Source organism: Natrix helvetica (genome assembly GCF_964273705.1).
Source record: "Natrix helvetica genome assembly, chromosome: 4".
Taxonomy (NCBI): domain Eukaryota; kingdom Metazoa; phylum Chordata; class Lepidosauria; order Squamata; family Natricidae; genus Natrix; species Natrix helvetica.
The window spans coordinates 12,183,536-12,207,546 of record NC_138550.1 but is presented as its reverse complement, the minus strand read 5'-3'; the positions used below and the strand labels follow the sequence as shown (position 1 = coordinate 12,207,546).

Here is a 24,011-nt window from a genome sequence, read left to right as displayed (position 1 = left end):
TTGTAGCATCCCCATGATCACGGGATCAAAAATCAGATGCTTGGCAACTAGTTCGTATTTATGACAATTGCAGGGTCCTGGGGTCACACAATCCCCTTTTGCAATCTTTTGACAAGCAAAGGCAATAGGAAAGCCAGATTCACTTAACAACCAGGTGACTAACTTATGAACTGCAGTGATTCCCTGAACAACCGTGGCAAGAAAGGTCGTAAAATGGGGCAAAAAACCCAACAGATGTCTCACTTAACAACAGAAATGTTGGGCTCAATCTGGTCATAAGTCGAGGACTACCTGTAGGGAACCCAGGATCTAATTCCTTGAACTTTCTACATGGGAGTGTAGAACATGAAGATCAATATACTTTCAAATACACCCAAGTTGGTCCAATCCAACAAATGCAGCTTCTTACAAATATTTAATAAGAGGGAGGTGAGAATCACAGCAGAGAACTGTTCCACACAAGTGCCCCTAACACATTTTGCAATTTGAGGTGGATCAGAAACTAAGACAGGAAAAAAAAAAAGACCAGGAAAAAAAAAGAAAATACATTATGGCTGAATACGATCTCATTTTAAAAACGAAACAAAACCAGATCTAACTTTATCCACTTCCTATGAAGAAATATATTGGCGGATAAATTTGGAACACCCAACTCAGCAGCAAAAGAATAATCCTTATCTAACATTCAAGGACCCGAGAAATTGTTATGTCTAGGGAAGAAATGACTGTCTCTATCACAAGGTCTGCATGGGTGATACAAGGCCAGGGAGTATTCCCTAAGACTCTTCTGGCCGGCTAGCATCGCTTGCTTGCTCCCCGGGTCCATTTTCAGTCCATTCTTGACATTTTATGAAAAAATGGCTTTGAATATCAGTGGCTTAGTAGCTCTGCTTTTATTCTATGCCCTGACTTTAGCTGTTGGAATATGGGCTTCTCGGAAAACCAGACCGAAGGAACACCAGAAGCCCAGTGAAGTAGCCATGGTGGGAGGCAGGAACATGAATTTTTGCATTGGGTTGATCACGGCAACTGGTAAGTACGAAGGCTTCGGAATTATAAATAACATCCGCTAATGCTTGCTTTGGATGGGGGTAATATGATAGCAAGTGTTCTTACATCTAAGGGGCTGAAATAAGAGTAGAGCAGAGCAGAGTTTAGCGAATAGAGTAGAGTAGAGTAGAACAAAGTAGAATTTAGAGTAGAGTTTAGGATAGGATAGGATAGGATAGGACAGGACAGGACAGACAGGACAGGACAGGACAGGACAGGAGGAGAGAACAGAACAGAACAACAGAATAGAATAGAATAATAGAATAGAATAGAATAGAATAGAATAGAATAGAATAGAATAGAATAGAATAGAAATCTTTATTGGCCAAGTGTGATTGGATACACAAGGAATTTGTCTTCAGTGAATAAACTCTCGTACATAAAAAGAAGGGGTCATTAATTCCCAAAGCACTTGAAGGCAGGACAAAAAGCAGTGGATGGTAACTAATGAGGGAGAAAACTTGAAAAAGAAGGAGAAAAGAGAACAATTAACTAGAGAAACAGTTTGCTTTCAGGAGCTGTGGCTGCTCCAACACTGGAGGTTGGAGGAGGAGAAAATTCCCGACCGAACAATTAATCAGCGGAACAACTTTCCTCCAAAAGTTATGGGTGCCCCAACACTGGAGGTTTTTAAGACGGGATTGGACAACCATCTGTCTGGAATAGTATAGGGCAGTGGTTCTCAACTTGTGGGTCGTGACCCCTTTGAGGGTCGAACAACCCTTTCACAGGGGTCGCCTAAGACCATCGGAAAACACATATTTTCAATGGTCTTAAGAACCGAGACACCAATTTTATGGTTGGGGGTCACCACAACATGAGGAACTGTGTTAAAGGGTCATGGCATTGGGAAAGTTGAGAACCACTGGTATAGGGTCTCCTGCTTGAGCAGAGGGTTGGACTGGAAGACCTCCAAGGTCCCTTCCAACTCTGCTATTCTGTTATTCTCTTACAGTGAATGCAAGGCTGGTGTGCCAACAGTAAATGAGCTAAAGCAGGTTTAGTCAAAGATCGAATGTTCCTCCCCAGCTGACTTAAGAACATCCCAACTTAATAATGGCAGTGATTCACTTAGCAACTGTGGCAAGAATTGTTGTAAAATGGGGTGACATTCACGTAACAACTGCCAACAAAACTTTGGGAATTTGGTCGTAAGTCAAGGACTGCCTGAATTTATCCATGCATCTTTTATTAATTTCATTCTCCCTTTCCTCGGTGCCTTTCAGCGACATGGGTTGGAGGAGCCTACATCAATGGCACGGCTGAAATTGTCTATCACCCTTCCAGAGGACTGGTGTGGGTTCAGGCTCCAGTTGGCTTTGCTTTGTCTCTCCTTGCTGGTAAAGATTTTAAAAGATTCTAAAACTAACCGTGGTGATGTGGTGCGGGAGGGGGGACGGGACGGACGGACGACAAATGAATAGATGCTAGAATCAAAATTAGCATATTTTTTAGAGTATAAGATGCACCTTTCTCCCTCAAAAAAGAGGCTGAAAATCTGGGCATGTTTTATACACTGAATGCAGCATTTTTTGCCTCCTGAAACTCTGCCCCCTTCACCAAAATGGTTGTGCATAGCTTTTAGGAGGCTTTCAGAGAGTTCCTGGGAGCTGGAGAGGGCAGAAATGAGCAAAAAACAGCCCATTTTTGCCCCTCCAGCCCCCAGCAGCACTCTATAAGCTTCCTAAAGGCCATCCATGCCCCCTTTTTTAACAAAACAGGCCTGTTTTCATGAAAAATGGGCCATTTTTTGCTCATTTTGGGCCTCCTATCCCCTCTACAAGCCTCCTATGAGCTATTCATGCCCTTTTTGGGAGGGGGGAAACGGGCCATTTTTGGGAGGTTTGCAGAGTGCAACAACTTTTAAAAAAAATTTCCTCTTCAAAACCTTGCTGCGTCTTATACTCCAAAAAATACGGTAAGTGAGGTACTAATACCATTCTATAAATCCCTAGTAAGACCACAGCTAGACTACTGCATCCAGTTTTGGTCACCACACTCTGAAAATGATGTTGAGACTCTAGAAAGAGAGGAGCAACCAAGATGATTAGGGGACTGGAGCCTAAAACATACAATGGTTTCAGGAACTGGGCATGGCTAGTCCAGTGAAGAGAAGGACCAGGGGAGACATGATATCAGTCTTCCAATATTTGAGGGGCTGCCATAGAGAGGAAGGGGTTAAGCTATTTGCCAAAGCACCTGAAGGCCAGACAAAGAATAATGGATGGAAACTGATCAAGGACTGATTAATCACCTAAAATAAGGATAAATTTTCTGACAGAACAATCAACCAATGGGACAGAAATTGCCTTCCAAAGTTGTGGGAGCTTCACCACGGGAAGCTTTCAAGAAGAGACTGGACTGCTATCTGACAGAAATGGTGTAGGGTCTCTTGCTTGGGCGCAGGGTTGGACTAGATGACCTACAGGGTCCCTTCCAACTCTGTTCTTCTGTTCTATTAAAAATACTTAAATATCTCTCCATGTTTAATTTTACCTCAAGTTATCTACTCCGGTTTGTGCATTTGTCAATGATCCGAAACATAATTGGTTGGGAAGTACATGAGTGGCTTGCACCCTTTGCTCAGAATGGTAGAATATCTCTTTAGTTATCAGTAAAGGAGAATATTTGTATCTCAGGGTTGAAATGCAGGGTCTTCGGTGGTCTCTGAGTTTGGTTGTTTTCTTGTGGACATTTCATTACCCGAACTAGGGAACATCATCAGTGCTAGTAGAGAGTGGTGTTGGTTGTCTTTTTACTGTATATTATAGTGGCGTAAGCTGCAAATGGTGGTGGTGGTGGTGGGGAAGTTCTTTGGTTGAGCTGTTTACTATTAGCTTGTTTGGCAGTTCCTTGATTGATTGATTGTCTCCTTTGTTAATAAATAAGACTTCTTATGGAATAAGAGGGAGCCTGGGGTACACTCCATCTGTCAAATCTGATGGGATGAACAGAAACACTTGGGGAATGATGTCCCTGGAGGAAACCTGATCTTGTCCCTTGCAGGATAATAATCACCATCTTGTACTGCAAAAAATGGGTGCAGCAGCCTCATGGTTAAGATACTCAGCTGTCAACCAGAAGGCTGGCAGTTTGAGATCCAAGTACACACAATGGGGTGAGCTCCAGTGGTGGGTTCCGGATCCCGATGCAACTGGTAGTGTGCAACGGGGCCCGGCGTCCACCACATGAATGCATGCAGCATGCGTGCACAAGCACGCAGCGCGTGCATGCGTACTTACCACCTGTGATGCTCCGCAACGCCTCCGTAACGCTTCAGCTGCTCGGCGGAGCGTCGGCGGAGCGTCGCTCAGGTGCTGTATGCTCCGTGCGCAGAATCCCCGAAGAGCTCAAATATCAGTAAGGAGCGCGGGTGGGCGGGCCCTCCGGAGCACCGTACCGTACCAGTACTGCGGCGTACCGGTCGTAACCCAGCACTGGTGAGCTCCCATCCTTACCTCAGCTCCTGCCAACCTATCAGTTTGAAAGCCTGCAAATGCAAGTGGATAAATAGGTTACCACTTTGGTGGGAAGGTAACAGTGTTCTGTGCACCTCGGGGTATAGTCATGCCAGTCACATGACCACAGAAATGTCTTGGGACAACGCTGGCTCCCTCAGCTAGGAAACGGAGTCGGACACAACACGGCAGAGGCATTTACCTTTACCTGAACTGCGAAACCCTATGATGGCCTTCATTTCATAAAGATAACTGATTGTAATCAACTTTGTTTTTTTAAAAAAACAGGAGGGTTCTTCTTTGTCAATCCAATGAGAAGGAGAAATTACGTGACTCTGATGGATCCAATCCAAGAGATGTATGGGAATGTGATGGGAGGTCTACTTTTTATTCCTCCATTGATCGCGGACATATTCTGGTTTGCTGCTGTTCTTGCCTCTTTAGGTAATATTTGTGTCTTTCACCTGTCTTGGCAGAAACTAAATTTAGAAACCAAGGGGAGACAGCTGAGATTAGTTTTCCATCCTACAAATGGTTTATTACAGGGGTGTCCAAACTTGGGAACTTTAAGACTTGTGGACTTCAACTCCCAGAATTCCCCAGCCAGCCATGCTGGCTGGGGAATTCTGGGAGTTGAAGTCCACAAGTCTTAAAGTTCTCAAGTTTGGACATCCCTGGTTTATTATTAACTGAAGGCATGTTCTGAATAACTACTTTAACAGTCATCCTCTTTTAACAACCCCATAATCCCTTATAGGGTGGAGTCTGGGCAACTGAATGGAGCTAGCAGTGTTTACTGGCCAGATGCCCTTCCTGTCGCCAATGCGGAGTTTTGTCCAATAGATATATTCTCTGTGTGCCCAGAGAGAGAAATATCTGCTTCTACCTAGGATCGAACTCACAGTCTGCTGATTGTGAGGCAAGAGCTCTACCTGTAGGCCAGTGGGTCTCAACCTTCTTAATGCCGCGACCCTTTAATACAGTTCCTCATGTTGTGGTGACCCCCAACCATAACATTATTTTATGTTTTCCGTATTTTTTCAAAAATATGTGTTTTCCAATGGTCTTAGGTGACCCCTGTAAAAGGGTCGTTCGACCCCCAAAGGGGTCCCGACGCACAGGTTGAGCACCACTGCTCTAGGCCATTGTACCACTCCAATAACTAACTGTGAACTGAGGATATTTGTAGCTCCAATCTCCATCTGCTTCACACTTCTGAAGTCTGGTATATAAACAGGAGATGAGGAGATGATAGGAGGATTTTCTCTAAATAGTTTAGAAACGCCACAGAAATCTGTAGTTCAAATCTAGAGGTGAGGTGAGAACACTCTTACGTACGCATAAAGTCAGAAGTTTTACTTTATTTCCAACACTAGTATTTTAAAGGAATATTTAGTTATGCTGAAATTCCTCCCTGCACTCTTTGAGTGTAAGAATAGTTTTGAACAGTTTACTTGCTGATTGATGTGAAGTACCCTGTTTCCCTGAAAATAGGACCTCCCTGGATAATAAGCCCAATCAGGCTTTTGAGCGCATGCGCTGAAATAAGCCCTCCCCTGAAAATAAGCCCTCCCCGAAAATATTGCAACACCGCAGTGACCATGCTTGCTGCCTCCTGCAGCTCAAAAATAATAAGACCTCCCCGAAAATAAGGCCAAGTGCTTATTTCGGGGGTCAAAAGAAAATAAGACCCTGTCTTATTTTGGGGGAAACACGGTATGAATATACAGAATAGGCATTCGAATATTTCATCTAAGTCTATTCAATATGACAACCATTTTAGGGGCGGAGACCATAGAATATGATGTCCATTTAACCTATGAAAATAGAATTGGTGTATGACTCTTTGACACCAGAGATTCATAATTCATAGATCAACCTGGTCCCCTCCTAATGGGTCAGCTTCACCTTCCAGAATTTCAGTGGAATGGCCAAAGTGTGATAATCCTGGGAACATATAATATTTATGCTTTTGTTACAAATGGAACAGTTATTTTGTATATCTACAAGTAGTCCTCCACTTAAAACAGCTCATTTAGTGATTGTTTAAAGTTAAGAGAGCACTAAAAAAAAGTGACCTATGGCCATATTTCACACTTACGACTGTTGCAGCATTCCCAAGGTCACCTGATCAAAATTTGGATGCTTGGTAACTGGCATGTACTTATGACCGTTGCAGTGTCCCCGGGGTCATGTGATCACCTTTTGCAAACTTCTGACAAGCAAAGTCAATGGGGAAGCCATATTCAGTTAACAGCCATGTTACTAACTGAATTGCAGTGATTTACTTAACAATTGTTGCAAGAGTTTGTAAAATGCAGGGGGTGGAATTCACTTAATAACTGTCTCACTTGGCAACATAAATTTTGAGCTCATCAGCTAGAACTAATATTAATTCCAAATGAAAAGGCCTTAATGCCTTGGTCTGTATAACATAAGCCTAGAAGAGATCTATCTATCTATCTATCTATCTATCTATCTATCTATCTATCTATCTATCTATCTATCTATCTATCTATCCATCCATCCATCCATCCATCCATCCATCCATCCATCCATCCATCCATCCATCCATCCATCCATCCATCCATCTATCTATCTATCTATCTATCTATCTATCTATCTATCTATCTGGTGTGTGTGTGTGTGTGTGTGTGTTCCAGCATAACTCTGGAATGCCTTGAGCAATTTCAACCGAACTTGGTACAAGATGACTTACTCTCTAGAAACAAATACTGTGGGGGTAAGACACCCCTAACACTCCTCGGGGTTTGTGTTCGGTTAAGATACAGCCTGTTGTGCCTTAAAATGGCTTCTACTGTACAGCGCAGTGGAATTGCTGTGGTAACGGCTTCACAGTCCTCCACAAGGGGGTACCCTTTGGTAAGAGGGAAAATCCAATATTAGAAATTACACTTCTGGGAGCACACGGAAAACATTTTTAACTAATTTAATTGTCGCCGAAATCAGGGCTCAGGGAGAAGTTGCTCTTGCAGGCTTCATAGTACTCCATAAGGGGGCTCTCTCTGGTAAGGAGGAAAAAATCCAATATTAGAAATTACATTTGGTCCGAACATTTTCCCCCTATAAATAAATACCTGGGCAACGCCAGATTATCGGCTAGTAAATTAATATATTTAGGTAAGAGAAATAGCACAGCACAAAATGTATTACTGAATTTAAATAGTAATTACTGCATCTTTTCCTAGGAGCAACCATGAAGGTCATTTTGGACATCCAGGGTTATGTTGCCATCATTATTTCTGCATGTACGGTGATATTGTATACTTTGCTAGGAGGTCTGTATTCAGTGGCCTATACAGATGTGGTGCAACTGATCTTTATATCGCTCAGTCTGGTAAGTTCCTATCTCGTTATATTCCACACACTTGGAATTTATTGAAAATCCAGAATGAAACACCAGCATATTTTCATTGATTATGATTTTATCAACTTTAAAATACAATATATGGACTTCAACTCCCAGAATTCCTCAGCTAGCACGCTGGCTGGAGGATTCTGGAAGTCGAAATCCACATAGCTTACAGTAGCTAAGGTTGAGAAGTGTTAGGAATGTAAGCTAACAGTTGGGTCAGCAATATATAAACCATGATGGTAGTACTGTAGCTTTAAGTACTGCTATAATGTGATTGGTTGCTGTTACCTCAAGCAGCCATAAGATGGAGCCAGAATGACTGTTAGCTCTCTGTTTGTTAGATGCTGATCAGTGGATATATCCTGAGTTACTGTGAGTTTCGCTACTGTTAGCTGCTTTGTGTGCTGAACTGATTATATGATATTGGACTGTGTTCGATGAGATTCCAATAGATTACAAATTTGAGGACATGCTATTCAATGAATTTGGAGATAATCTGAACCAATAAAGAAGAATATTTATAGCTCAGGGCTGAAATGAGGTGTTCTTATTGTTCTTTGAGCTTGTTTTTTATTTTCTTGCAGATGTTTCATTACCCAAACTATGCTCCTGATGATGTTACCAAGTTTGGATAATGAAGCATCAATAACAAGAAATCTCAGAGACCAAGGATAATCTGAACACATTCAATAGCCTGAACCACGGGTGGGCTGCTACGGGCTAATCCGTGTTGGGGAGAACCCGTAGCTAACGTTATGGCTGACTTGGAGAACCTCCAAATCCCTCCCCTGGCTGGGCCCTCCCACTGCGTCCCTCCCACCCTGCCCCGCTCCTCCCAGGAGTCTCCACGCAGCCTATTTTGGATGAGAGGTAAGTGCAGGACTCAGGGAGGGGGGGAAACAGACCTCCCGGAAGTTCTGGAAGGCTGGAGCCCAAGGGAGGCAGTTTTCACCCTCCTAGAGGGTCGAGGAAAGCTTCCGGAGTCTGAGGAAGGCGAAAACGCCCCCACCGCTGTGGTGCAGGAGACCGGCTAGGCCATGCTCACTCTGGCCACGCCCACCCAGCAACCGGGTAGAGAACCCGTTGATGAAATTTTTGAAGCCCACCCCTGGCCTGAACCCCATAGAAGACAATAGAGCACTATACATTGAAAAGGGGACACTGCGTGAGTAAAACAGTGAAGTAGCCATGATACACTCAAGAGTTGAGACAGGATCTCATTTAAGTGGGAGGGGCAAGTACAAAGAAGTGGGCAGAGTCATAACACAGAAGTAGGTGGGACTAAGACATGAAAGCAGCAAGTGATGTTATTTCAATTCATTCGCATTTTTAAAAATAATTCAGTATTGTGACTGTGGGGCACACGGAATATTTTGACTACCAGAAACCCATCAGAAAACATTTTTTAATTCTAACGTTTCTGGGTTTGTTTGTTTTTTGCTGCCAGTGGATTTGCATCCCTTTCGCCATCATGAACCCTGCTACAGAAAACATTTTTTATACAGCTACCTACAATATATCCCGAACCCCTTGGACCGGAAAAATAGAGCCAGAGTTTTATGGAAGATGGTTTGATGATTTCTTATACTTGGTAAGATCTATTCCTGAAATGGATGGGAAATTGGGGGCTTGGCGCACTTACTGTATCCAACAAAAATAATAAAAACAATGGTCCTTCTAAATTAAGGACAAGATATGTTCTTCTCACCACAGATGATAGATAGATAGATAGATAGATAGATAGATGATAGATGATAGATAGATAGATAGATGATAGATAACCACTGGGTATGTTGCTGAAATGGTAAATTCACCCTACAAGGAGTGATGAAAAATAAATAGCAGTGTAATATAGACAATACACCCCAGGTCCGTGTTGGAGAACTGATGGCATGCAGAGCCCTCTCTGCCGGCACGCGAGCCATTGCCCAGCTCTGCTCTACCGCACATGCGCCTGCACCTCCTAGCAGCCAGCTGATTTTCAGGTATCTGTCGTGCATGTGGGAGACATACGCACATACACGGGGGAGCGCGGGTGTGTGTGGCATCCCCTGCACATCCCGTTTTTGGTCACAGCAGGCTTTAGGGAAGCCTGCTAGGCCCAAAATGGGGCGGGGGTCATGCACCGGGGTCGGGAGCATGGGGGGGTCACATGTATGCACGGGGGAGTCTCACACCCATGTGCAGGGGGTAGGGTACATTGCATTATGGGTGTGGGCAGGCAGACGTGCTGACATGCGTGCATGCACACTTTTGGCATGCAAGGACAAAAAGGTTGACGTGGGGTCATTTCTGAGGGCACGTGAGGCGTTGTTCTGTCAGCTCCAGTGTGCATGATTGTGCTGGCCAGCTGATTTTTGGGCTTGATTTTCTGCTTCTGGAGGGCGAAAAACAATCCAACGCGCAAACCAGAAGTTCGGGAATAGACTGTTTTTCTCTGAGGCCTGCAGGGAAGCCTCCTGAAGCCCCCGGAGGGAGAAAAATGGCCCAATGGCAGGGGGGGGGGGGTTCCTGCCAGTTCTAACCTCTTCTATAGAAGAGGTTCCACAAATCTACAGTGCTGCTTAGAACCGGTTCCAGCTCCCTCCCCCTGCCAGTCCACACATCATCAAGATGAAGAGCGAGAGGAGGAATTCTGGGAGTTGAAGTCCACAAGTCTTAAAGCTGTCAAGTTTGAACACTCCTGAGTTTTTTTCTAAAGGGTTGGGGGGGCAAGGGTCTTGCAACTTGACAGCTTTAAGACTTGCACACTTCAATGCTAGAGTCCCCGAGCCAACGTGACAGGAGGAGGAATTCTGGGAGTTGAAGTCCACAAGTCTTAAAGCTGTCAAGTTTGAACACCCCTGGGTTTTTTTTTCTAAAGGGTTAGGGGCGCAAGGGTCTTGTAACTTGACAGCTTTAAGACTTCTGTGCTTCAAATGCCAGAGTTTCTGAGCCAACATTTTGGTTGCTAAGCAAGAGCGTTGTTAAGTGAGTTTCACCACACTTTACAAGTTGGCCACGCCCACCCAGTCACATGGCTGGTAAGCCACTCCCACCCGGTCACATGGCGGGCAAGCAACTCCCACCCAGTCACATGGCCGGAAAGTCACTCCCACAAAGCAGGCCACACCTACAAGAAGAGGTTCTAAAAAATTTTAAAACCTACCACTGCCCAACGGACAGTCCGGAAGTCAGTTTCCGAACTTCCAGTTTGCGCATTGGGCTGTTTTTCGCCCTTCGGAGGCTTTTGGCACCCGAGGCGAAAAAGGTTCACTATCACTGCCCTTGGTGGAATGGAAAGAGAAATACACATGTGGCCCATTCTCTTCCATATGGGTGGAAAACTGCTTTTCCACAGGACAATAAGAAAAATACACTGCTAAATTATAAGATGGAATGCAATAATGTCAGGTCTGACATAATGCACATCAGACTGGGATGATAACTTAAGGTGGCCGATGTTGGAATGCTATTTCTTTGGTTTAAGAAAGGCAAAGGGAGCCCAGAAAGTCTAGAATGATCCAGAGAGAAAGCTATGGAGATGCTCCCAAGAGTGGCCTATCATGCTTTATGTTAAGTAAACTTTCCAGAGTCATCCCCGTTGTTAGGTTAAAGGCAACCTGGTTTAAATTTAAGTTTTGACTTTTTGGCTATGATCAAACATACCATCATGTCTTGTTTTTATTTCAGTTCAGTTCAAGGTTCTCCTTTCCTTCCAGGTGCTTGGGTCCATCCCATGGCAAACCTATTTCCAGCGAGTTCTCGCAGCTTCCTCCCACAAAGAAGCCAGATTAATTTCCTATTTTTCTGGACTGGGCTGCTTCATCATGGCTATCCCTTCTGTATTGATAGGAGCAGTTGCTGCCTCCACAGGTAACCATGGCTGGACAAGAATTGGAAAGGTAGAGCCACAATTTGGGTGGCTCAGCCCTAGTAGTGCCTTTGCCATTCTATGGGAGGGTCGTTCCTCTAGGCCAGTGTTTCTTGACCTCAAGAACTTTAAGATGTGAGAACTTCAACTCCCAGAATCCCCCAGAATTCTTCTCCGATTCTTGGAGTTGAAATCTTTACTCCAAGATTTTAAAGTTGCTGAGATCAAGAAACATTTGAATAAAGGTTGAATAAACTCTTACATCCAGGGATGGGCTCCGGCTTCTTCTACTGCCGGTTCGCTCAGGAACGTGCTTCAGGCCCGCATGTGCTTCGGGCATGCACACGCATGCGCAGTAGGTAGAAAATGCTTCTGCGCATGCACAGAAAAACAAGATGAACCAGTTCAGTGGCGTGGATGGCCGAGTTACTACCTACTCAGCTGAACCGGGCCAAACCGGTAGGAACCCACCTCTGCTTACATCCTAAGTTCAAAGCAGTGGTGGGATATGACTGGTATACGACTGCTGGGAGCACCAGGTACCGTTCCGGTATGGTGTTCCGGAGGGCCCACCTGCCTGCCCTCTTACCTGTATTTGAGCTGATCAGGGCTTATGTGCACGGAGTGTACGGCTCCTGTGCGACGCTCGGCCAAGCAGCTGGAGCGTCGCAGGCAGTAAGTACGCAGGCGTGTGTGCATGTGGTGGACGTCCGGCCCCGTTGCAATGGGATCTGGAACCCACCACTGGTTCAAGGATCCCTGGTATAAAAATAATTATTAACACAAAGCAGTATCACCAGGAGTGGGCTGGTGCGGGTTTGCACGGGTTCAGGAGAACCTCTAGCTAAGAATCTGCCCAGTTCAGAGAATCTGCAAATCCCACCCTTGGCTGCCCCCGCCCACCCCGCCCCACCCCTCCCACCCCGCCTCTCCCAGGAGACCCACGTGGGATGCCACGTAAGTACAGGGCCTGTGCAGATGCTCGGGGAGGGCGAAAAACAGGCATCCCGGAAATTCTGGAAAACCGGAAACAGGCCCATTTCTGGCCTCCTGAGGGCTTCCGGAGCCCAGGGGAGGCCATTTTCACCCTCCTGGAGGCTCAAAAAAACCTCCCGGAGTCCAGGGAGGGTGGAAAAAAATCCTCCAATGTGATGTAGGAGGCCGACTAGGTCATGCCTACCATTGCCACGCCCACCATGGCCAGCCAGCAACCAGGCCGAGAACCCGTTGCTAAAATTTTTGAAGCCCACCCCTGAATACCATATATAAAGGAATATAGAGCTATAGCCTTGAGGAAGCTAAAAATACTTTTCATAGTTTGCATTAGGTTTTTTTTTAATCTTTTTGAGTAATGCGGTAGCCTAGAGGTGGAGCTCTCGCCTGACAATCAGGAGGCTGTGAGTTCAAGGGGGATGTTTCTCTCTCTGGGTACAATGAGAATACATCTGCTGAACAAAGCTCCGCATTGGCGACAGGAAGGGCATCCGGCCAGTAAACACTCAGCTCCATTCATTTGCACAGACCCCACCCTGCAAGGGATTATGGGATCATTAAAAGAAGCTGATGATGATTAGTTTTTTATCTTTGTATTTTTAAACCTCAATTTTAAAAAAAAACAGGATCAAGAACATAGAATCTCTGAGAGAGCTGGCCTACCCATTTCACCTCTGGTCAGCTCACAACATTTTTTTAAAAAAATTAATCCTGTTTTGCCATTGCTTTCACTAATGAAAAAAGTGGGTAAGAAATTACACACACCTCACATGGGCAAATCCCACATTTCCACAAGGTTTCCACTTTCTTTGATGAAGCTTTGTTTGACATGGTGCATGACTTGTAATATCTCATGTAAAAATGCAAATTTTAGCATTCTTGACAGAATCTACATGCTCGGAGGTACAAGAACATGTTATCTGTGAAATGTCGATCATTTTGTAAAAATAATTTTGGGAAGATGCTTAAGCCACCATGCATATCATCTTGGGTAGCTGCCCAGAAATCTGCTCAATGTGTATATAATATTTCACAAAATATATTCAAAGCAGCATATACAAAATACAATATTAAAACTACTATACCTCAATCAATAAAAGTAGACAATAAATAGAATAACCTACATCAAAAATGAACTTCAAAGTCACCTAGCACAGCTGTACCCATACAGAAGCTAGGCTTTTGGTTCAAATATTGATCAAATATGAATAAATATATATTCAAACAACTGTAACCTTGACCCTAATTCAACATTTCTGTAGTCAGATTAAATTTAATCCTCAATTCCCCCAAAGTTGATTTTTTCCCTCCTTATCTTCTCTTTAAGTCAAAAGAAATTTATTCATGTTATTGTCTCTCAGTAAAACAATCAGTTTTTGCCATCCATTTAAAAGTCCATACTTCCATTGTGAAAATATACTGTAGGTACCCTGTTTCCCCCAAAATAAGACCTTCCTGGATAATAAGCCCAATTGGGCTTTTGAGTGCATGCGCTAAAATAAACCCTCCCCTGAAAATAAGCCCTCCCCCAAAATATTGCAACATAGCAGCAGCCATGAGGTGACCACGCTCGCCACTTCCCGCACCTCAAAAATAATAAGACCTCCCCAAAAATAAGGCCAAGCACTTATTTCAGGGATCAAAAGAAAATAAGACCCTGTCTTATTTTGGGGAAAACAAGGTAGTGCTCAATTTACAACCACAGTGGAGCACAACGTTTTTGTTACTAAGCAAGACAGTTGTTAAGTGAGTTGTGCCGCATTTTACAACCTTTTTGCCGCAATTGTTAAGTGAATCACTACCGTTGTTAACTGAATCACTACAGTTGTTAAGTGAATCACTACCGTTGTTAAGTGAATCACTACCATTGTTAAGTGAATTGCTACTGTTGTTAAGTGAATCGCTACTGTTGTTAAGTGAATCACTACCGTTGTTAAGTGAATCATGTGGACTCTGCTTGTAGAAAGCCACCTAGAAAGGTTAGAAATGGTGATCAATCACCCTGGGACAGTGAAACTGTCATAAATATACATGCCAGTTGTCAAATGCAGTTGTTGTTGATCAGTTTTTAAGTGAATCTGGCTTCCCCACTGACTTTGCTTGCCAGATGGCCGCAAAAGGTGATCACCTGATCCCGAGACATAGCAACCGTCATAAATATGAACATTTGCCAAGCATCCAAATTTTGATCATGTGACCGTCAGGGTTCTACAATGGTTGTTAAGTGTGAAAACTGGTAATAAGAGCCGTGGTGGCGCAGTGGTTAGAATGCAGTACTGCAGGCTATTTCTGCTGACTGCCGGCTGCCTGCAATTTGGCAGTCCGATTCTCACCGGCTCAAGGTTGACTCAGCCTTCCATCCATCCGAGGTTGGTAAAATGAGGACCCAGATTATTGGGGGTGATAGGCTGACTCTGTAAACCACTTAGAGACAGCTGTAAAGTGGTATATAAGTCTGAGTGCTAGTGCTATTAAATCATTTTTTAGGGGTGCCATTGTAACTTTGAACAGTCACTAAATGTATGGTTGTAATTGAGGTCTACCATTATTCTTTCCCTTTTTGGGCATATAATAGGGGTGTCAAACTTCCAGCCCATGTCATGTGCCCATGCCCAGTTTAGCAAAGGGGGAAAAAGTCGCAATATGTCATGTGATGCCGCCCTGACAACACTAGTTTGACACCCCTGGTGTTCTGACCTAGGCTTCCCAAGAGCATGGAGCCAATTCCTCGTCCCGATAAAACCCCTTTTATTTAGTTTAAAGGGAATCCCTCTCCATCAAAGTCCCGGCAAACAGTCTTTCATGAGATTTCACAACTACAGACCTTTATCAGGCTTGGAGAGTTGCCAGGCCGATATCTTCCAAACTCCATGCTGTAGCAGCAATTACTTGGCAAGCAGTGAGGAACAGGTCTTCACCCTAATGAATTGAACTAATTGTCTCTTGCAAACTCCCCTCCCCTTTCGCTCCTCTTTATTCCCTATGGGAGGGGCCATTCACCATCCACCTGTACCATTTCTCCTGAGTCGGCCCTTGTTCCTTAACTATTCCCTTCTCCTGGCAGCTCTGCACATGCGCACATTGGGAACAGGCTCCAGCTGTTCTTCTGCCCCACTGATGTCTGACTCCGAAGGCAGCTGATAACTGTCAGATGGCCCTGGCCCCATCTCTGCCTCTGACACAGAGCCCTCATCAGAGCTTTCCCCAGATTCCAGGACTGGCCCATGTTCCTCCCCAACCTCCTCACTGTCTGAGTCTCCCACCAGCTCCACTGGCCGCTGGCGGGCCACAACACCTAGCATATAAGAACCTTAGAGCCGATGTCACGTATAAAAACAAAGCCCACCGCTGATTGAATTCTGAAGCAACCTTTGAAAATGACACTTCTGTGTTTCCTTTTTGAGACTGGAACCAGACCGACTACGGCCTCCCCACCCCGTACGAAAGAAACGAGTCCGCTCTCATACTCCCGCTAGTCCTTCAGCATCTCTGCCCGGTGTACGTCTCCATCGGTGGTTTGGGTGCCATCGCAGCCGCTGTGATGTCCTCAGGTGATTCTGCTCTGCTCTCTGCCGGTTCCATGTATGCTCACAACATCTATAAGAAAATATTCCGGAGAAAGGTAAAGAGTGGATAGTCAATGCTTGTCTACCACAAATGATGCAGGACCATTATTATAGCACTAGCAATAGCACTTAGACTTACCCTATTTTTCGGAGTATAAGACGCACCTTTCCCCCTAAAAGAGCGTGGAAATGTTGGTGCATCTAATACACCGAATACAGCTATTTTTGGCCTCCCAAAGCCCTGCTCCCGCATCCCATTTTTGTGAAAAACGGGCAAAAAATGAGTCTTTTTCACAAAAACAGGGGCGTTTTTGCCTTCCCCCACCCCCCGAGAAGCACTCTGCAGGCTTCAGCAGGGCTGGGGAAAGGGAAAAATGCTCCTGTTTTGGTGAAAAATGAGGGCATTTTTGCCTTCCCCAAGCCCTGCTGAAGCCTGCAGAGTGCTCCTGGGGGCTAGGGAAACAAAAACTTTTTTTAACCAATTTACCTCTTTGAAATCTTGGTGTGTCTTATACACCGGTGCGTCTTATAGTCTGAAAAATACGGTATGTACCTCTTCACAGTGCTTTACAGCCCTCTCTAAGCGGTTTCCAGAGTCAGCTTCTTGCCCCCAACAATCCGGGTCCTCATTTTACCCACCTCGGAAGGACGGAAGGCTGAGTTAACCTGGAGCCTGGTGAGATTTGAACTGCCGAACTGCAGCTGGCAGTCAGCTGAAGTGGCCTGCAGTACTGCACTCTAACCACTATGCCAGCTCAGCACTATACGTAGTTCTCGACTTGCAATCATTCGTCTAGTGACTATTCGAAGTCACAATGACACTGAAAAAAGTAACTTATGACCATTTTCCACGTGTATGGCCGTTGTAACATCTCCAGGGTCCTGTGATCAAAATTCAGATGCTTGGCAACTGACTCATGTTTATGACGTGTTGCAGTATCCCGGGGTGATGTTTGGCCCCTTTGACAATCTTCTAACAAACAAAATCAATGGGGAAACCAGATTAATTTTACAAGTATAGTACTAATTTAATAACTGCAGTGAATCACTTAACAATGGTGGCAAGAAAAGTCATCAAATGAGACACAACTCACTTAACCACTGACTCACTTAGCAACAAAAATTTTGAGCTCAATTGTGATCGCAAGTTGAGGACTACATGTAGAGCAGGGTAAGAGAAATTCCTTTTTCAAAAAAAAGTATCTCCTGATATTTAAAGGTTCCTCAATAGTCATATCTTTTGTGTCTGAGAAGAAAGAATTTAAAATGGCCATAAATGTTGGATGTCGTCCCTAACCTCTACCTTTTTTTCAATTCTTCTTTCCTTCATAAACATTTGCACTAATTACAAACCTGATGTGTACAGATCAACTTCGACTTACGGCCAATATTGACCCCAAATTTAAATGGGGTTGTTAAATGGGAAACCACTACTGAACTTTTTGCTTGGGACAGAAAAAAAAAGAACTCCTGGTTTTGGGTTTTGCTGATTAGACTAGTGCTAGTTTGTTATGGACATGGCTAGTAATTACTAAGTACGTAAACAAAAAAAAAGGTGAAGCTGTAATTTGATTTTGTATTTTACTGCAATGAAAATAATTGGAAATCAATGCCTTTTCCCCCTCCTTTGCTCTATACCTCTCTCCCTTTCTTATCCTTTCCCATGTCCTTATTATCTTTGCTTTCATTTGCATTTTACACTACTACAATTTCAATCAAAACTGAACGGTCATTTTTTAAACGGTCATTAATTGGAAGCAAAGCCCAACCTGCAAAATGGCAGGCAAAGTATCACATTCAAAACCCTTCCATGGACAAAAAGGAAGAGGCTTCAACCACAATACCACAACCACCTTCATACAGGCTTTGATCCTCCCCTCTGGGAACCTATGACTAGTATGTCCACTACACACAGGTGCAATGAATCTAGTTGTGGAGTTTGATAATAATTCAAAATAAAGAGGCAAGCCAAGACCGTGTCTCTAGAAGCCTCAATTTATCTTCCGATTCCTTTCTTCTGCTTTTCGCAATTTCCTAGTGCCCTGATTGCAAACCTATGGCACGGGTGCCAGAGGTGGCAGGCAGAGTCCTCTCTGTGGGCATGCGCGCCATCGCCAGCTGCTCTTCATGCACGCCGACCAGCTGGTCTTCACGGCCTGAAAATGACCCCCAAAACATCCATTTTCCAGGCTGTTTTGGGGGCTTTTGGGGGCTTTATCAGGCCTGAAAAATGACCGAAAAACAGCCTGAAAAAGGCCAAAAAAAATGGCCAAAAAACAAGCATGTGCGCACTGGCCAGCTGATCTTCAGCTTTGTGGCACTCCGGCATGCGCATATGCATGCAAGTTCCGGTATGGGCACTTGGTGCCTGTTAGATACTTCCTCTAACTACAGTGGTTTCCACCAAGATCCTCTGTTCCGGTGGGAACAGAGGTTTAATCCTATTGGTCGAAGGGTCTGACAGCTCCCTATAAAAGGGCTGATGTCAGACTCAGCCTTCGCTGGATTGTTCTCACTTGTTGTACTTAATAAAGAGCTGTTGTTACCTGTTAAGTCTGTGTGTGCCTATGCATCACCTAATCTAACAGTGCCGAAAAGGTTCACCATCACTGTCCTAGTGGAACTCTTATTTTTAATAATTTATAAATAATAGTAAGAATATTTTTTTAAAAAAATGTAGAGCCATTCTTTTTTATGAGATTAGGGCCAACTGTTAATGAATTTGCACCTATTTTAATTTGGAGGCAATTTCCCCTCCCTTTCCCTCTTTGATTTTCTACAGGCCCCAGAGAAAGAAGTCCTGTGGGCCATGAGAATCTCCATGGTGGTGTTTGGGATAATTTCAGCCATTCTGGCTTTCTACTCCCCTTCGATTTATGACCTCTGGTTCTTGAGCGGCGAGCTAGTGTACACCCTCCTTTTCCCCCAGTTGTGTTGTGCTCTGTTCCTTCCCAGCACCAACACCTACGGCTCAGCGGTTGGGTTCTCCCTCGGCTTTCTTCTTCGGTTATTGGCAGGAGAGCCATCCCTGAAGATTCCTCCTGTCATCCGCTACCCGGGATGTTCAGTTGTAGAAGGTGTCTACGTCCAGCTCTTCCCATTCAAGGTGGTCACCATGCTGCTCACGCTATTCACCATCTTCTCAACTTCCCACCTGGCCAGCTTTATGTTTAAGAGCGGGATCCTTCCCTCTGAATGGGACGTCTGCCGAGTTATTACGGATGACGCACTGCCCGTTCCCGTCTCCTGGGGAGAAAGGCAGATGGATGTACGAAAAAATCCAGAACTTTAAGCAAGCGGAGGAAGTGGTTATGAACGATACTTGACGGTATCATTCTTCTGTTATCACTGATTGTTGGGAAGCTCCTTTGTGTTCTGACCCAGGCTTTCTTAGAAAGCAAAAGCAAAATCTTAGTCCCAACAAAGCCTCTATTATATGCCCAACTGTGAATTCCTTTCATTCACAGTCAGCAAGGCTTATTAAACATTCTTTCGGAGGAATGTTTATGCACACACACCTTATCTCGATAGGAACACGGCCGGATAACTAGTGTCTGAACACAGAGCAAAGCAAAACTTGGCCCAGAGTTTCTCACAAACAGAACTTTCCAGACCAATGAACAAATTGTTTCCTGCAAAAGCCCACTCCCCGTTCGTTCCTCTTTTGTTTCCTATGGGAGGGACCAATCACCTCCAAGGTGTGGCTTTACTGTTGAGTCAACCCTGCTTTCTTAGTTGTTCTTTTCTTCTGGCAGCTCTGCGCATGCGCACACTGGGAACAGGCTTCAGCTGTTCCTCTCCCTCCCTGCTATCTAGCTCCCTCTCTGCCTCTGACGTAGAGCCCTTGTCTGAGCTTTCCTCAGCCCCCAGGACTGGCCCATGTTCCTCCCCAACCTCCTCATTCTCCAACTTTGCTGCCAGTCTGCAGGCCGCCAGCCGACTACAATACTTTGAGCTGTAGGAAGAAAATATCCATCTGGTTCAGTTCCAAGCTGAGAGAAAGACACTGAAACATGGAAAGATGCTTTATTGATGAAACAGAACCACATGTGATTCTGGGCAGCTGACAAAATGGAGTTGAGACTGGGTTGTGGGTGTGTTATAACTTCTTTGGGCTTTGTATTTGAGCTTCCTGCTCCTGTGCAAGAACACATATTCCATTGGCTGTTGTCAGATTCCTATGGGGTCATGTAGGGGTCATAGCTGGCTCTATAGGCAAACGAGGAAATGCAAATCCTAGGTGTTTGTCTGAACTAAGTTTGGTTGAAGTTTGGACTTCACCTCTGAAAGGGTGTTGGGAAATTCTATTGTGACTCAATGGCTTTGCCCTCTGTTGGATCTTGAGTGAGGGCTAATCCTGTCTTGAATGGATTACCAAATCTGCATTTCTAAAAGCTGCCTCTTCAGTATCATTAAGAAAGACTGAATCTGTTTCCTGCCTCAAAAAAAGAAAAGAAAAGAAAATGTTTCTCCATTTCTCATTAGGGAATTATAATATTCTGCCTTTTTAATCTTTCTCAAAAAATATTTCATTCTTCCAGGAGGGTGGTAGGTGCTAACTTTCTACCGAGCAATGATGAAAAGTTGGAAGATCGGTCAGAATTCAAAATCACAGCAGCGTCTTTGCATTATAGCAGCTGAAACACTTTTGCAAGTACTTCTGATTGGATAGCGGAGCTCTTTTTATGCCAAGAACAATTTAGATGTAGTTATGGAGGCACTGTTTTTTTAACCGAATATTTATTTTATTTAATATTTCAATTCTGAGGCTACTTGACTCCGTAGGGATTCTGGCAGTGATAGTCTTACAATTAAACATTTAAAAGAAATGCTTGCAGAAACCACAGAGAATGTTACTCCCCTTTGATCTTTGCAGGGAAATTATACAAAAATAGCAACACTGATTATACAGCACATTTGACAACCCATTCTATATTCTCAAGGAGAATGTTGTTTTAGTCCGGACCCTACTTTATACATCCCAACAATTAGAAATTATATATTGGGCATAGAGGTGGTATTCAACCAGTTCTGACCGGTTCAGGAGAATCGGTAGCGGAAATTTTGAGTAGTTCGGAGAACCGGCAAATAGGCTGGCCTCGCCCACGCTGCCTTCCAGCCTCCCAGCTGATCTTTTGTTGCCCTGAACAGCAGAACGGAGCTGGAAAGCAAGTTGGTGGGCTGGGGAAGGAATGGGGATTTTTGTAGTAACCTTCCCCTGCCACGCTCACAAAACGACACCCACAAAACCATGCCACGCCCACAGAACCGGTAGTAAAAATGTTTGAATACCACCACTGATTGGGCAGCAAAGATCTTCTTATCAACTCAGTCACCAAAACCATCCTTACATTTTTAATAAATCCATTGAACAAGTACAATCTGCCATAAGAGTGTTGCCAGATAAAGTGTGCTAGATTTCCAGGTTGGCTCCATTCCGTTAGGACTTTGTGTTACACGTGTATAACTATAACAGCATTTCACAACCTTAACAGCATGAGGATATGTGGACTTCAATTCCCAGAACTGCTCAACCAACATGTCTGGCTGGGGAATTCTGGGGATTGAAGTCCACACATCTTCAAGTGGCCAAGGAACATTGATCTACATACAAACTTCATATTGTAGGCTCAGCAAGTTGCTTTCTTAAGATTGTTGCCCATATCACTGAAGTACAAGTACCATTTTGTCAATGTACATTTCTCCTTCCTTGAAGAGCAGACATTTTTATGATGGAAGTGTAGGAGGTTAGCACCGACCCCGCTCCTAGAAAAATGAAATATTTTAAAAAAAAAAAAGTGCAGAATATTTCCCCTAAAAGGGAGGCAGAAACTCAACCCCCCCCCACCTTTGGCAATGGGCCATTGAGGCCTGAGCCAGTCTATTCTACATAACAAGGATCTACCTTCTGCAGGCAGAGCCATAATAGGAATTGCCCAAAGCCCTTTCATTACATCATCACCCAGCAAGAGTCAACCAAGCTTGGGACTCAGGACAGCCTACAGAGTTGCCCCTGCATGGCCCCATGGGAGTCTGACAACCAATCAGAATACAAGCTCAAATTCAAAAGCCCAGAGAGGGCATAAAACCAGGGCACTCTCAGCATTTCTTCCCTTCCCCCCCCCCCAGCATCTCAAGGCACGTGATCCTGTCCATCATCAATAAACCTTCTTTCCAATGAAATTGAACACCCAATGATAGAAAAAGCAAGAAAGAATGAGAGAAATAATAAGCAGATAAAGGATCTCATTGGACGTAATAGGGATATAAAGAAGAGGGAAGAACATGTCCCAATTTTTAAAAAAAGGGAAAAGGAAATAAAAGAATGGAACAGACAGGCAGTATGATGAAAGAAAGAAAAGAGTTCACTACAGGGGGAAAATATAATAAGAAAATAAAAAGGGGAAATAGGTTGAGGAGAAATCCTGAAGAGGTTACGACGGAAGTTCAGAGATTGGGATTTAAGATTTTTTTAAAATAAATGGAAGGGAAAATAATAAATTGGTAGATGAGAAGGGGGGGAAGATGGAGAATGTTTGCAAAGCATATACTATTGTGAACGTTAATTAACTGTAACACTGAAATGTAATATGTGTGTATGATATAGAAAGGATTATAAGCAAAAAATAATTAAAGGTAAATTAACTAAGGTGAATAAAGATTGTAGGCCAGCTGATATGTATCAATAATGGAAGGTGGAATGATTATGCCGGATTACAAATAAGAAAAATATTAGTTGGGAAAGTTATCAGGAGGGGGGGGGGGAATGGAGGGAAAATGTGGAAATACATCTAATAATGTATAGTTAAAATTACAAGATGAAACAAAATAGGGGCGCTTATTGATGTAAAAATATGTAGCAACATGATGAAGATAGTGGGAAGTTTGAATCCGTCTTGCACTCCATCCAAAAAAGAGGTTGTTAGGGTGTGGGGAGAGGAAACAATTGGAATTCGTATAAAGGTATACCTTTAAAATAAAAACTAGCAATATGGAAAACATTTTTCCCTGCTTCTTTCATTGGGAATATAATTATCAATTCCATTGATATTAAATGAGGTTTGCTAAAAGGTGGAAACACACCATGTAAAATAGAGAATGGGAGATAAAGAGAGGGAAAGTGAGAGAGAGGAGATAGGAGAGAGGGAAGTAGAAGGGAGGGAAAGAGCAGGAGAGAGGGAAGGTGTGGAAAGAGAGGAGAGGAGAGGGAGAGAGCAAGGGAAAGTAGAGAAGAGAGAGAGGGTAGAGGGAAGAAGAAGGGAGGGAGGAGGAGAGGAGGAGAGCTGAAGACGAAATAGACTATTATATGGTGTATGGAAAGCAAAAGAGCAAACAAAAATTGAAGAGGCTTAATGGAATAAATAATTGCTATACTATTGAATATTCAAAAAATGTTTGTTAAGATGTATAGGTATGCTTTGGATTATATTATATGTATGTTAAAAAAAATAAAAAAAAACCTTCTCAAAAAAAATAATCCTTCTTTCCAAACAACTTCCATGAATCCTGTATGTTTTTTTTCCACTTGGAACTGAACCTAGATGGACATTTATTCCAAAAGAAACTTCAGCATTTTCTCAAGATTCAAAATCTGCCTTCCCCCCACCAATTTTTAAACTGGATATCCTGCTTTCATTATCATAGAAAATCTAACAACAACCACACACACACACCCTCAATTTCCAATGTAATGTTCTGGATGCATCTTTTTGGGG

General features: G+C 43.8%; 1 protein-coding gene across 1 annotated transcript; it reads left to right on the top strand.

Annotated features, from left to right (window-relative positions):
- The first annotated feature begins 803 nt into the window (after positions 1-803).
- On the top strand, positions 804-20,642 carry LOC309390862 (high-affinity choline transporter 1-like). Its single transcript, XM_081950705.1, has 8 exons — positions 804-1,032; positions 2,277-2,390; positions 4,797-4,952; positions 7,718-7,866; positions 9,332-9,475; positions 11,586-11,739; positions 16,135-16,352; positions 19,079-20,642. The coding sequence occupies exons 1-8, from the start codon at positions 858-860 to the stop codon at positions 19,586-19,588; spliced, it is 1,620 nt and encodes a 539-aa protein (XP_081806831.1). The 5' UTR covers positions 804-857; the 3' UTR covers positions 19,589-20,642.
- Positions 20,643-24,011: the final 3,369 nt, after the last annotated feature.